The sequence below is a fragment of the Molossus molossus genome, unplaced genomic scaffold, assembly GCF_014108415.1.
Source record: "Molossus molossus isolate mMolMol1 unplaced genomic scaffold, mMolMol1.p scaffold_m16_p_21, whole genome shotgun sequence".
Taxonomy (NCBI): domain Eukaryota; kingdom Metazoa; phylum Chordata; class Mammalia; order Chiroptera; family Molossidae; genus Molossus; species Molossus molossus.
The window spans coordinates 21,711,247-21,727,272 of record NW_023425357.1 but is presented as its reverse complement, the minus strand read 5'-3'; the positions used below and the strand labels follow the sequence as shown (position 1 = coordinate 21,727,272).

Sequence of the window (16,026 nt, the reverse complement as noted above, 5' to 3'; positions counted from 1 at the left end):
GAGAAACATTGATGTGAAAGGGACACATCAAGTGGCTGCCACCCGCACGACCAACCAGGGCCGGGGACAAACTGCAACCGAAGTACGTGCCCTTAGCGGAAACCGAACCCGGGTCTCTCCGGACCGCAGGCCGACACTCTAACCGCTGAGCCAAACTGGCCAGGGCGGCCAACTTAATTCTTTAAAAAAAATTTTTTTTTCTTTATTGATTTGAGAGAGAGAGAGGAAGGAGAGATAGAAACATCGATGAGAGAGAACATCAATTGGCCGCCTCTTGCATGCCCCCCCACTGGAGATCAGGTCCACAACCTGGGCATATGCCCTGACTGGGAATTGCACCGGCGACCTCCTGGTGCATGGGTCGACACTCAACCAGTGAGTCACACTGGCCAGGCAGCAAACTTAATTTTTAAAACCCTTTAATATGACCCAACAATTCTACTCCTAGAGATCGACCCAAGAGAAATGAGGCATGCATCTGCACCAACACTTACGCACTAATATTCCTAGCAGCATTATTCATGACAGCCCCAATGTGGAAACAATTTGAATGTCCATCAATAGATGAAAGGATAAGCAAACTACGATCTATCCACACAGTGGAATATTACTATTCACCCAAAGAAAGGAATGAAGTACTGATTCATCCTACAGTATAAATGAACCTCAAAACCATTATGCTAAATGAAAAAAGCCAGACATAAAAGACCATATATTATATAATCCCATTTAAATAAAATGTCCATAAAAGGCAAATCCAGAGACAAAAAAGCAGATGAGTGGCTGGAGGGGGAACAGGGAGGGACACTCACGGGTCTGGGGTTTTGGGGGTGATGAAAATGTTGTGGGACTAGATAGAGGTGGTGGTTGCACCACACTGTGAATGTACTAAATGCCACTGCATTGTATATTTTAAGATGGTTAATTTTATGGTATGTGAGTTTTACTTTAATTAAAAAACACGAATGCAAAAATAAGTCACCGGCCCTCCAAGAATGACTAAACCAGGAGCACACTCAAGGTCAAGTTTTATGGTATCAACTCAAACCAACCGCTGGCTATGCCAAACCACTAAGACTACGGACGGGGAGGGAGAAGGGGGAGGTTGATGTGTATCGAGCAACTAGTATGTGCCAGGCACCGCCTCACACACTTCTGAGAAGACCAGCAAGTGGGGCTTGGAGAGACTGTGGAACTAGCCCAGGATGACTAAACATCCTTTCTATTCCCTACTGCGCTGCTCGGGGTCTGTGGATGTCATCAGGGCAAGTGAACACGAGCTGGATGTGGGAGTCAGAAAGGAGAACCGAGCATGAGTGTTTCTCAACCTTGAGCCCCAGTGGCGTGGGGGAGGGGCCCAGGGCAGGCCCAGGAGGAGGAAGTTCGAAGTCTCCGGCTTTGTGATAACTATGTTTGGCAACCTAAAGCAGTAAGAACACTCCTGTTTGTGTCTGTTAGTCATTAGAAGGTTTAGATCAAAAAGAAGTCTGTTTGATAAGGGCTAAGAATACTACAGAGAGCACAGTCCAACCTAAAACCACGAGTATATGGGAAATCAAGTGATGGTCAAAAGAAAGAACAAAACAGGATGACAGACTCTCATAAAAATATAGCAAAAAAAGGTAAATGAACAAAATTATCTTTTAAAAAAAGTCGGTCTCAAACAACAAAAAGAGCAACCCCGGGCCCCATGCTGCACACCGGAGAGATGTTTAAAAACAAAAGAGTAGCAAAAAGTATTCTATAAAACAAAAGTGCATCACCCGCCCCCACTCCGGGGACCAGCACCCAAAAGGACAGGCAGGAAGTCACGAAACCCCCAGGGGCTTCTACAAAGGTGACTCGATTCTTCCCCTCAGGATGTGGAGTCTGCAAAAAGTCCCGACAGGTCTGAGTCAACCCAACTCAAACAGACCCTCACATTCCTTGTGTGTTTAAAAAGAGGCAGAACCAAGCAAAAAGGGCTCTGCGGGCAGCCAGACCCTGACCCGGAGGCAAGGTCCGAGACCGGAAGGAGCCTGCAAGGGCTTAACCACGCAGAAAACCACAAGAACATGCCTGTGCTCGGCCACCTCTACACTCTCAGTCACTGTCCCTGGCACTCTCCATGTGTGACCAGCCGCTACTGGGGCAGATGCAGGAGACACTATTCAAGATGGCATTCAGGTTCCAGGACAACAGCAACACATAGGGAATTTCAAATTTCCCAGCAGCCCCTTTGAGAAAAGCAAAAGCGAAATAGGTGGCATTAATTGTAATAGTATTTTATCTAATCCTATGTATTCAAAATATTGCTATTTTAACACGGGGTCGATGTACAAAGGATTCACGAGATCTTCTACACTTTCCTCCACACTAAGTCTAACAAAGCCAGTGTGTGCTGTATACGTGCAGCACATGGCGTGGGACAAGCCAATCCTCAAGTGCTCAGCAGCCACAGGTGGCTGGAGATGGTGCAAAGAAAGACGACTGTGCTCAGTCAAGGAGAATCATTAGTCGTGAAACATGGGAATGGAGTACAGGCTGGTGTGGCTCAGTGGATTGTGTGCTGCCCCTTGTACCTAGAGGTGGCCAGTTCGATGCCCTGTCAGGGCACATGCCTGGGTTGCTGGCTCAATCCCCAGTGGCGGGGGGGAGGATGCAGGAGGCAGCTGATTAATGTTTCTCTCTCATTGATGTTTCTCTCTCTCTCCCCCTCTCCCTTCCTCTCTCTTTAAAAATCAAATAAAAAACACTGGAGCTGCCGTGGCTGGTTTGGCTTAGCGGTTAGAGTTTTGGCCCACGGACCAATGAGTCGTAGGTTCAATTCCGGTCAAGGGCACATACCTTGGTTGCAATTCGTCCCTGGCCCTGGTTGGGGTCATGTGGGAGGCAGCCACTCGATATGTCTCTCTCACGTCAATGGTTCTCTCTCTCTCTTCCTCCCTCTCTCCCTCCTGCTCTATCTGAAGATAAATGCAAAAAGTCAAAACTTTAAAATTCAAGAATGTATCCATCTGTACACCTGAGAGTTGTGTGTTTTCCTCTGTGTAAGTTGCATCTTGGTTAACAAGAAGAAAGGGGAGGAGGTGGAATGCAAAGAGCCTTTGTTTTTTTGTTTTTGTTTTTTATCCTCACCTGAGGACATTTTTACATTTTTTGTTCCGATAGAGTGGGAGGGAGAGAGAGGGAGAGAGAGAGAGAGAGAGAAACATCGACGTGAAAGGGACACATCGAGTGGCTGCCACCTGCACAACCAACCAGGGCCGGGGACAAACTGCAACTGAGGTACATGCCCTTAGCGGGAACCGAACCCGGGTCTCTCTAGACCACAGGCTGACACTCTAACCACTGAGCCAAACCGGCCAGGGCAGAAAGAGCCTTTGAAACCCTGACATTCACCCCCTCATTCGACCCTGAATGTCAGAGGTGGGATCAATTCACCCCAGAGCACACAGCAGCCTCAAGGCAGGGGCCCGGGGTGGGGTGGGGGATTGAGGTCCTGGCCTTGGTTTCTTGTGTCCTCTCTCCTTTGCAACCCACCTCCTGGGCTGCTCCAGACTGCCTGGCCCTCCCATGTCAGCGTGTCAAAGCTGTCTACGCCAAATGTCAAACACTTCGTGCAGGTCTGGACCACTGTCACCTGTGGTTCTAGAAAGATCTTTGTCCTGTCCAGGACCATTGTGTCCCTGGCTAACAGCTTCCAGGCAGGGCTTTTCCCTTTTCTGCCACAGCAGGGCTTGTCAAAGGAAGAATCCCCATGCAGCTAAATATGACTCCAAGATGGCCTGGAAACATGCACCCACCAAGTTCAAGACGCGTCGTGTCCCTGTGACTTCTCTCAAGTGCACTTATGCTCCTGGTTCAAAGATGTGAGACCAGCATCAATCAGTCTGCTTCTGAGGAAGGCAGCTCTGGGTGGAGGGCCAGGGTAGGAACTGGGGCTCCGTACACAGTGAAGAATCTGTGTGAGGCTGGTTCAGAAAGTGCATAAATAGCCCTGGCCAGTTTTGCTCAGTGGTTAGAGCGTCGGCCCACGGACCAGTGAGTCGCAGGTTTGATTCCGGTCAAGGGCACATACCTCAGTTATAATTCATCGCCAGCTCTGATTTGGGTCGTGCGGGAGGCAGCCACTCGATGTGTCCCTTTCACATCGATGTTTCTCTCTCTCTCTCTTCCTCTCTCTCCCTCCCACTCTATCTGAACAAAAATGGGAAGAAGTCCTTGGCTGAGGACAAAAACAGAAACGAAAGTGTATAAATATTTTCCTATCCTTTGTTTTAAATCATCTCATTTTTTATTTTATTTTTTATTTTTAAATTTTTATTTATTTATTTTTTGGTATGTGCCCCTAGTGGGAACTGAACCCGGGACTCTCTGGTCCGCAGGCCAACACTCTAGCCACTAAGCCAGACCAGCCAGGGCCTCATCTCATTTTTTAAATGGCTCCCAATTGCCTGAGTTTAAACCCTAGCTTCAATCCCAGAGCATGTTGGGAGTAAATCTGGGCCAAATACAAATAGGGACAGTTGACCATGTGCACCTCCAGCAGCTGACTTACCTGCCCGGAACTTTCGTCTCCTCATCTGCAAATGGGGACAATAAGAGGACCCCTGTCCCAGGGCTGTGGTGAATCTGATGAGTGTGCAAAGGGCTTGGACCCTCTGTGAGTGTGCCTGGTGCAGAGTAAGTGCTCAAGGATGATTGACTAACATTTTAAATGATCCAAGTTCACCTTTATTCTCAAGATTGTTAGGGGAGGATGAGATAAAGGAGTTTCTGAAACACTCAGAATAAAGGCACAGGGAGTAGCTGGTTCCTCTTCTCACCCCACACTGACTTCTCCATCCCCACCATTTATTTTTTAATGAAGGGGAGACTGGAGAATCCTCAGAATAACCAAGGCAGTGTGGCACTGCCATCTCCCTGCCCTTGCAGAAGGAAGATGGCAAATCCGCCCAGCCGGTGTGGCTCAGTGGATTGTTGTCTGATGGACTGAGAGGTCCCGGTTCGATTCCCGGTCAGGGCACGTGCCCGGGGTGCGGGCTCGATCCCCAGTAGGGGGCCTGCAGGAGGCAGCTGGTTGATGTTCATACCAATGTTTCTATCTCTCTCTCCCTTCCTCTCTCTCTAAAAAAAAAAAAAAATCAATAAAAACATATTTTTAGAAGATGGCAAATCTACCTACACACCCAAAAGCTGGGACAGGGTTAAGACATGGGAGGACAAGGAAGAGGCCTGCTGGGCAGAACTATTGGGCCTTCTACCTAGAACATCAGGTGTGGTGGGTGGCTAACCTACACAGAGAATGTGGGGGAAGGTTTAGGAAGAAAAAAAATGGGTGGGGAGTCTTTGACAGCAATGCACATTTCTACAAAGTGGGGCCCAACAGGAGACATGACCTTCGTTGTATCCAAAGACACTGTGAGCTAATGTAAGTCATTCATCCAGCAAACACATTTACTGAACACCTATTATATGTCAAATACTTGTTTAAGTCCTGGGAAGTCAAAATCCCGGAACTTAGGGGTCTCTCTGAGAGCAGAAAAAGAGACCAGAGGGCTCCAAAATGCCCTGAAGGAAGCAGTCAATGGCTCTGGGCCCTGGTTGCCATCTCCGTGAAAGAAGCAAGCTGGGCAACAGGTGCTCCCTCCCAGCCCCTTTCCCAACAGTCAGCCATGGATGTGCACCTAGAGCACACAGAAGAAAGTTGCAATTTGGACACCAGAATCCAAGGGGCAGTGGAGAAAACTGGCACAGAAAAGTCAACTCTGGGATCAGAGTTTGGCTTTCAAAAGCAAGCTGTGTGCTAGCAGCTGGCCTGCCCCAAACCCTTGCAAAATAGTGGGGGCTAGAATCTCTTCTCCCACTTATGAGAGGTGAGGGGGTAGGCAGGACACATGCTGGCCGCAATAATGTATCATTTCCCCAAGTGGACAAAGATCAATTATAAACCAATGGCCTTGGCATGCTAAAGAAAAACAGTCTCCAGCAGCTGGAGCACGAGCCAGGTGAAAATGCACAGCATCAAACCTGCTGGGCATTCAGCTGCCAACCCCTCCTGGCCTCCCACACGTCCCTCCTACAACCGTTCAAAAGTGCTTCAAAGACCAAGGTTTTAAAAATCCTTCCAGCAAGGTGTAATTTACTGAAAAAGAACAGGTTTCTACAATAGGCCTGAGTCATCACAGAAAAGCAAAAAACAAATTATCAAAACGGTGTGGTCTCTGTTTGACAGATTCAGGAACAAAGGCATCTACGTCACCATCATAGTTCAGGAACGATGAGACCCAACTTCACCAAGGGGAGAACAAAGGACAGGAGAGAGGCCTGTGGTCACATTTCTGACGGACACAAGATAACCATCCAACGCAGATGGAGGGCAGGAGGCTTGCCATCCTGTATGCCTCGAATCCTCACCTCTGCAGGGCCACCCACCTCTTTAGCATTTTGGGGTCTGCTTGGACTGTGACCCCTGCTTTCCTGACCACAAACATTTACAGAAGCCCTGACTCCACTTTGCCTGATTGCTGACTATGGCTCCAACTAGATCAGGGATGGCAAGGATGTGGAAAACATACTCAACTCTCTCCTCCTCTGTCCGTAGCAGACATCACTAATCAATCATGCATTTTTCCCACTGAGTTCAAACTTAACCTCAGACTCCTTCTTAACCCAGAGCTCCAACTAGCCCATGCTTTTCATCAATTAATAAGCAAGATTAAATCCAGGTTTAGGCCTTCAATTTCTCCCAGGTCAAAATTGTACCTCACATTTCTGGTTCCTTAGCCTCACCCACTTTGAGTGAAGAAATAATTCAACAGATATATATATTTTTTTAAGTACAACTCATACTCACAGATGTTCACTGTTGGTAAATACCAGACTGTTTTCACTTTCAACAGAAGTTGAATAAATAAGTAGTACCTACACTGAATACTTCATATACATCAGATACTTATTATATACAGTATCTTATTTGATTTTTACAATTCTGTGAGTTAGACATTATCATCCCAAATTTTCAGAGAGTTTGGTTAAAAGAACTCTGGAGCACAGAGCTGGCTGCGGGGCCCCAGCTGTACCCCACCATTAAAGGGGTCTCCAATTCCCCACCACCTGACTTCTGAGTCAACACTTCCCTTGGCTTTAGGACTTGTCCGTTCAAACCTTGATTTCCTCATCAGTATATTGGGGGCTGTAACAGCACATGGCTCATGATGAATAAGCCTGGCCCTCCCCACGTGACACCTGGCACCGCCCTTCACAGGCCGCTGGGGAGCTCCGTCTTTGTCATCAGGTGGTTTGTGATTTAAATATATGACACAGCAACAAAAAGCCCCAATGCCTGAGCCCAGACTCAAGTAAAATGCACCAACACAAAAGGCCTTTCCTGGTTCTGAGAATAAGGGCCTTTCCATGAACCATGGGCTGGAAGAAGCATAAACGCAAACAGCTGAAACCCTCGGCGAGCAGTGAGGAGTCTATGGATGGGCCCTAAGTCCTGGGCAACAGCTGATGCTTTGCATGGAGGAGCAGCCGCCTGTAAATCTCAGTGCTGCTTTCTATCGAAACAAAAGCAGAGCCTTTGGAAATTCCAATCAATCCCCATATCCCTCCTTGAGTGTAACTGGCTCCCGCAATTTAATTCAACTAGCCTGTGTCCTAGAAATACATAGTCTAGAGCCTATGTGGGGAGATTCATTTCTTCATGGGGCATTTTGTTTTGTTTTGTTTAGCACCTGTTATGTGCTTAGTACATAATAAAGTGGCCATAGTCCCTGCCCTCAGGATTACTTTCTAGGGCCACTTATTTATAATTTATAATTTGTGGAATCTGGATAAAGAAGTAATTAATTCTGATTGAGCCTGGTAGAATGGGATTAAGAATTGGGGTTTTGAAGGATGCATAGGAGTTCACCAGTTACCAAAACGGAAAAAGGCTTTTCACAGACATCGCTTTTCTTCAATTCTTCTTCCAACAGCTCTGTGAAAATTCACATTCTATTTTTCATAAGTGAGAACAGATTCCGGAGATAAAGTTACTTGCCCAAGGTCCTCAAGCTAATAGTCAATGGAGCTGGAATATTACCTTGGGCCTCACTCCCCTAAATCCATTATCTTTTCTATTTGACATAGCAGCATTTAAAAAAAATAAGCACTGAGCAACCATGTTTGGTGTCCACTTTGAAAATAAAAAGGTCTGACACATGGTAGGGACCCAATAAAATTGTTGATATTGCCCTGGCCGGTTTGGCTCAGCAGTTAGAGCGTTGGCCTGCGGTCTGGAGAGACCAGAGTTCAGTTCCCGCTAAGGGCACGTACCTCGGTCGCAGTTTGTCCCCGGCCCTGGTTGGGTTGTGTGGGTGGCGACCACTCGATGTGTCCCTTTCACATCGATGTCGCTCTCTCTCTCTCTCTCCCTCCCTCCCACTCTATCTGAACAAAATATCAAAAAATGTCCTTGAGTAAGGATTAAAAAAAATAAAAATAAAATTGTTGATATTAATATTATTACCACACTGGCACACCAGTGACTCTATCGGAGGAGCGTTGGATACATCTGGCCCTGGGGGCTGGGAGGGGGTCCAGAATTTAAGCCGACCCTGCTCCTGGGGCGCAGAAGCCATCAGAATACACGCTAAAGTTGATCACTGCACTCAGTCACTGAAATGTCCGTCCTTCCTGCCTCCACTGCTTCTTGGAGGAAATATTCTGCTCTTCTCTTGTCCCAACACTGAAAGCTGAGATGTGCCCTCTGTTATTTGGCTCCATGGACATTCATATAAGCTTAAAAAATAAATAAAAACATCATGTGAATAAAGCCTCCTGCAAGGCAAGTATGATGCATCAGTGAGCAAGGCTGGCTCCCAATCAAGACAGCCTGGCCTGGCACAGGCAGTTCTCTGACGATGGTGACTGCGTGGTCCCCAAAATCCTGCAGAGGTGCCAGAACAATAGGACAGGCAACTGTCCTCGGCACCCTCCTGGCACTTCTGAGCAGCGGATGACAGCAGTGGAAGCAGCCATGCGTGCTGTCTATCCGCCACATTCCTGGGACTCGTCCAGGGGTCGCCATCACCTGGCCCGACTGGCCTCACTGGCGGCCTGTCTTTTGTCCTGTTTGCCCCCAGCCACTAACGTGGCTCAGTTTCTCAGCCTGGCTCTGAATACAGACTAAAGAGACCCCAAGTCAAAACTTCTGACTTTTAGCTCCTCTGGGCTCCAGCCCAGGACCTGCTGCTTTGCTAGCCCGTGGGTTTGGGGCAAGTCCTCTCGCTGCTCTGGGCCTCAGTTTCCCCTTATGCCAACGCACCTATCGGCAGGCCCCGGTGAGGTATGGATGGTCAGCGCTGGGTGAGACCAGGACCCTGCTGCGTTGCTATGGCTGTGATTCTGGTCCAAGCCATTTGCAAGACAATTAAGCAACAGGAATCATCAAGATCCATACCCCACACCTGTGGCTCAACATGTGCCCCCCCCCCCTCTTGATTTCAGTCTATCTGCATCAATTTACATTGTCTAAATTTCATGCAAAGCATACGATGCGGATATAGTACTTCTCCTACAATAAAAACCAACGGTGTATTAATAATCTTAAGCTAAAAGTCAATCCACCTATTCTTCACATGGAAATCATGGCAAAAGGCAGCTGGGAAAGTGATCTGGTCCCCAAGACATGGACTCCAGGATGACTCATCTGGAAGGCCCCTTAGAGGACATCTGGTAAAGTCCCCATTAAACAAAGAGGAAACATACACACATGCCAGGATCAGCATGACCTTAGTGACTGTCAAAAGACACCATCATGCCAGCAAAATTGACCCTTTGTAACTTTAATGGCTATATTTGCAACTGTAGTATAAATGTGAGGTCTTGCAATAGCTTCAGGTAATAAACCTTTTAAATGCATAAATGCAAAAGGAAACGGTCAAATATTACATTGCACCTGCATTTCAAGACACATCCCAGCTGCCCCACTGGAGAGGGTATCTGTGAATTTCACGTACAGACCAGCATCCCTTTCTTTCCACCGCAATCATGCCACAGCTGCCAATCATGAAGCTCCAGCTCCCTGCCCCACAGGCATGTGATCTAAGCTGGGCCAATCGGGGTCATTTTAAAGGAATGATTGGCACTTGGGAAGGAGGGCTCTCTCTTCCCCGGAGATTAAGACCAGAAGAACCATAATGCCTGGACCATTTTCCTATTGTACAGAGGCCACCTGAGGCCAAACCCAGAGAAAAGAGAGATCAAAGGAAGATACAGCCTCGGCCCTGGATCCAGCCCGGTGGTTCTCAACCTGTGGGTCACGACCCCTTTGGGGGTTGAACGACCCTTTCACAAGGGTCGCCTAAGACATAACAATAGCAAAATTACAGTTATGAAGTAGCAACAAAAATAATTTTATGGTTGGGGGTCACCACAACACGAGGAGCTGTATTAAAGGGTCGCGGCATTAGGAAGGTTGAGAACCACCAAGCCACACCTAAAGCCAGCAACCCCTGCGCTTCCCAGGCTGGAGAGCCAGACAATCTCTCTTTTTGCTGCAATGTAATTGAGTTTACAAACAAAATAATTATAAACAATACTCCCGACTGAATGTTCACATCAAAAAATCCTATTTCCCCAAATCACCCTCATTCACTGGCCCACTTAACCAAACTGAGAAGACTTCTAGATTAAAAGGAACTCAGCAGCCCTGGCCAGTTTGGCTCAGCTGTTAGGGCGTTGGCCTGCGGTCCAGAGAGACCCGGGTTCGGTTCCTGCTAAGGGCATGTACCTCGGTTGCAGTTTGTCCCCAGCCATGGTTGGGTCATGCAGGAGGCAGCCACTCGATGTGTCCCTTTCACGTTGATGTTTCTCTCTCTCTCTCTCTCTCCCTCCCACTCTATCTGAACAAAAAATAGAAAAATGTCCTCAGGGGAAGTTAAAAAAAAAAAAGGACCTCAGCAGACTGCTAATGGGTACAGGGTTTTCCTTCGGGGTGATGAAAATCTTCTGGAGCTAGGCAATGGCAATGACTGCACAACACTGTGAACGTACTTACTGCCACTGAATTGTGTACTTCAAAATGGCTAAAATATCCATTTGATATTACTGTATTTTATCAATACAATCTGCAAGATTCAAAACACTGTTCTCACTGGACACATCCTGGCAAACATGCTCTCCCTGCCTGTTCCCTTTCCTCCCGGCCGACCCTGGGCTGGCCAGTGAAGAGAGTTAACTAAGTGTGGATGGCAGAATTCGGCAGAAGACCTTGGCCATGGAACATGCCTTCTTTTGCATTTTCCATTCTGCTGCCTCCACCCACCCACCCACCAATGGAAAGCTGGTTAACCATTAAAACTATTTATTGAACATTTACTATGTCCCAGGCATAGGGCTCACCCTTTTAGAAAGTAATCTGACAACCCATACATTTTAAAAATGATCATCACTCCTATTAATTCTGGAATCCCACCTCCTGAAAATGTATTCTAAAGAAACACCTCATCAGAAGAGAGAAAGGAGCTGCATGTATTAAAATGCTGGTTGAAGCATAAAAATGAAATGGAAAGCAATTCACAGGGCCAACAAGAGGGGAACACTTGGTACATTTCAGTGCACTTGTGAAATGGACCAGCCAAACATTCATTACAGAGGCTCTGCAGTCACATAATGTATGAAGTTATGTTAAGTTTTTTAAAAAAAAAGAAGCCCTGGCCGGTTTGGCTCAGCGGTTAGAGCGTCGGCCTGCGGATCAGAGAGACCGGGTTCGGTTCCCGCTAAGGGCACGTACCTCGGTTGCAGTTTGTCCCCGACCCTGGTCGGTTGTGCGGGTGGCAGCCACTCGATGTGTCCCTTTCACATCGATGTTTCTCTCTCTCTGTTCCTCTCTCTCCCTCCCACTCTACCTGAACAAAAAAAAAAAAAAGAAGAAGAAGAAGAAGAAGAAACCAACAGGTGCACAGAGGTGGGTGAGCTCGCCCACAGAGCTGGTCAGGAAGATGGGAAAATGGGCCGTGGTAATGGAATGATAGGAACTTTTTTCTCATTACTTTTTTTTTTTTTCATCTTCACCCGAGGACATTTTTCCAATTTTTGTATAGGTAGAGTGGGAAGGAGAGAGAGGGAGAGAGAGAGAAACATCGACGTGAAAGGGACACATCGAGTGGCTGCCACCCGCACGACCAACCAGGGCTGGGGACAAACTGCAACCGAAGTACGTGCCCTTAGCGGGAACCGAACCCAGGTCTCTCCGGACCGCAGGCCGACGCTCTAACCGCTGAGCCAAACCGGCCAGGGCTCTCATTACTTTTGAAATAAAAGTTTTATTTTGGGATGATTTTTGATTTACGGAAAAGTCGCAAGAGACAGTGCCAACAGTTCTCATATACCCTGCACCCCAATTTCACAATTATGAACATCTTGTGTTACTGTGGTACACTCATCACAACTAAGAAGCCAGTGTTGTTAGAACATGGCTGTAACTAAACTCCAAACTTCATTCGATTGCACCAGTTTTTCTGTTCTGAGAGCCCATCCAGGATACAACATAACACTAACCCTATTTGTGTGTGTGTGGGGGGGGGGGGGGAGAGAGAGAGTGTTTATATTTCAATGGCTTCTGGTATATTCACAGATATGTACAACTATCACCAGTCAATTTTACATTATTTTTATCACCTGAAAAACATACCCCCTACCCATTAGCTACCGTATCTCCCTACCATGGGTTTTGAGGAATTCATCTGCAGAACGGACAACCCTTTGGTAAGGAAAGAACTCTCTCCCTTAGCTCCCTGCCCTTGGTTATTCTTTCTGGAATTCAGATTTCCTTTACTCAGCATGACACCGTACCCTAGTCCCAACCTTGGAAATTTCCAAAACTGTCAATTTTCATTATGTCCAAAATGAAAAAAAACAAACAACTTTACAATAGAAAGCCCGACAAGTAGAACTGATCGGAAGCTCAGAGACAAACCGAGGGCATGCCCACCTTTCCTCTTTCCTTGCAGACAAATAGGGACTTGGGAATAAGTCGGCCCTGACCAGCGCCCAGCTACCCAGTCTAGGGTCTGTGACACTGCTGATACAGCCTTGGTCATCCTATAGCCACTATAACGACCATAGAGCCCCTGCTGGCCCTCATAAAGTTGACCTTTATTCATTCAACAAGTGCTATCGAGTGAGTACCTACTGTGTGCCAGGCAGTGTTCAGAGAGGGCATGCATTAATTCTCACATTGGGTCCTCAGGGCCATCATAGGAAGTCAACCACGATCACCCAGGATCTGAACAGACAGTGGCCACCATTTCAGCCCTTCCTGCAGCCCCTTCTCCACGAGCCACCTGTACCAATCTCAAAGGTAAACTCGTAGCTGCCATGCTTCTATTAGGTGATGGTCAGGAGCACAAATGCAGCTACCTGCCTCCTGGCCCGCACGCTGCAAACAACTGGTAGCATTTCACCAGTGGCCGTGGTGGTCCCGAGACAAAGCACGGCCTCCGTGAAGTCACAGCTAAGTCACAGTCCCAGGAGCCAAACTCAGCCCTCTCTGTCCCTGCTGGGTGGTGATTTTTTTTGTGTGTGACCCCAGATCCAGAAGGAACACAAGGCCAATTACCTGCACGACCTCCTTCACCAGGGTCTTGTCCGTGCCGGTTTTGGCTCGCTGCAGCCCGCTGACGTTCTCGCCGATCCACGTGATGAGGGCGAACTTGGACCTCTTGCTCATGGCGTCCCCCGTGGTGAAGCGCACAAAGGCGAACAATCGGATGTCATCTGCAGCCAAAAGCAACAAGAGGGCATAGGGCTCAGTTAGAATACCCCAAAACCACGTCTCCGAGGGGGCACTATAAGCCAGGAGTGCACCCAGAGTGGCCCAGCAGGGGCCCAACACTGACCTTGGCCAACATTCTATCATTTGATTCCATCAACAGCACCCAGGCTTTGACACACATTTCACAGATGGGAAAGGGAGGTTCAGAGGGGTCACCTGACCCTCCCCAGGCTACACAGGTCATTGGAAGCCACGCTGGGATGTGAACCCAGCCTTTCTGGCTGCTGCACCTGCAACCCTCCCTCCCATCCCTCGGACAGTCAAGGTTCACGTTCTGGATCTTCTTTAGGAAGAAGTTTGTCCACTCTTCTTATCCCCAGCCTTTGACTAGGAATGAGAAAGCCACGTGGAGATGGGAACTGGGCTGCGAGAGGGGCTGGGGGGGAGGAAGTGGCCTTTATTTTGGCCTGGGATACAGCTCTGCGCCCACTGGGCATGTCTGGCTTATGGTTAGACAATCAGGCCATTAAGAATTCTGAATATTCTGCCCTGGCCGGTTTGGCTCAGCGGTTAGAGCATCGGCCCGCGGACCAGAGAGTCCTGGCTTCAGTTCCCGCTAAGGGCATGTACCTCGGTTGCAGTTTGTCCCGCCCTGTTGGGGTCATACGGGAGGCAACTACTCGATGTGTCTTGTCTCACGTCGATGTTTCTCTCTCTCACAACCCCCCCCCCCCCTTCCCGCTCTATCTGAAGATAAATGCAAAAGTGTCCTTGGGTGAGGATAAATAACAAAATAACTAACTAAATAAATAAGAGAATTCTGAATATCCATCCATTAAGTGTGTTCTGCTTGTTATAGCTTATACAGTTGTCCCTCGCCACTTCGCACTTTGACTTTCGCAGTTTCACTCTATAGCGGTTTTTTCAAATATATTCATTAAGAAGTTGATCGAGACAGTGAAAATGATACAGCACGCGCTCAGCTGTCTGAGTCAATTATACACCCCCATATTACAGTTAAAATTAAAATTACTGTACATATGGACTGTAGGCCTATGTATTCGAGCACCCCAGGAATCCTTCAACGCCAGGTGCAACCGCTAGAGTCTGGAACGGATTAACCGCGATAAACCAGGGAGACTGTATATTCATCTTTATTAAAATAACTCTAGGGGTTATTTTGTTCCATTGACCACACTTATTTCAATATCGTCCCTACCACAGTCCACCATGCTAAGTTCTTCTGACCACCCCTCTCTGCGTTACCAAAATGTTCTTGAATTTTAAAAGTGCCATTTGTGCCCTGGCCGGTTTAGCTCAGCAGTTAGAGCGTTGGCCTGCGGTCCAGAGAGACCCGGGTTCGGTTCCCACTAAGGGCATGTACCTCGGTTGCAGTTTGTCCCCAGCCCTGGTTGGGTCGTGCGGGTGGCAACCACTCGATGTGTCCCTTTCACGTCCATGTTTCTCTCTCTCTTCCTCTCTCTCCCTCCCAGTCTATCTGAACAAAAAAATGGAAAAATGTCCTCAGGTGAGGATAAATAAATAAATAATAGTGCCGCGCGTGCGTGTGTGTGTGTGTGTGTGTGTGTGTGTGTGTGTGTATCCCCTGGACAGACTAGGATTGCTCCACCTCAGCACTGCTGACACTTAGGAGTGATCATTCTCCATGGGGGGGGGGGGGGGACACCCTGTGCACTATAAGGTGTTGAGCAGCACCCTGGCCTCCACCCACTAGATGCCAGTATCATACCTCCCCAGCCTGTTATGACACCAAAAATATGTCCAAACATTGCCCAGTGTCCCCTGGGAGGTAGAACCACCCCTAGCTGAGAACGAATTTCTAGATATAGTCTGTGTCCCCATTTAATCAGGATCCCCTTTGTGCTGTCCACGAAACTTCTGGGCTTTCCATTGAGAAATCACACGTCCCTACTCTGCTTAATTCCTAAATAGTTCCTATGTTAACTGTACCTATCAGTGAGATCCCATTATAGTCCCTAACTGGCAGAGGCTGGCACACAGGGATACTACTGGTTTGGGTTATTCATTTTATACAGCCACCCTGCTCAGCATGGAGCCCCTGACTGAGAATCGAACCCGCGACTCTTTGGTCCGTGGGCCGACACTCTAATCGCTGAGCCACACCGGCCAGGGCCACAGCTTTTCTTTAAGGAAACAGATCACTATGACCACGCACCCTGGCACAGCAGCTGTGTATAAAGCACACTTACATTGTACCACCTCATTTGGTCTTCATTACGATGCTGTATACTGGGTGA

At 47.8% G+C, this 16,026-nt stretch overlaps 1 protein-coding gene across 1 annotated transcript in view; it reads right to left on the bottom strand.

Annotated features, from left to right (window-relative positions):
• The window catches only part of COTL1 (coactosin like F-actin binding protein 1), a 44,644-nt gene that overhangs the window by 2,534 nt on the left and 26,084 nt on the right, over window positions 1-16,026 (bottom strand). Inside the window, exon 3 of the mRNA XM_036274459.1 lies at window positions 13,592-13,749. Within this exon, the coding sequence (XP_036130352.1) occupies window positions 13,592-13,749 (158 nt within the window). The remainder of the gene's footprint in view (window positions 1-13,591; window positions 13,750-16,026) is intronic.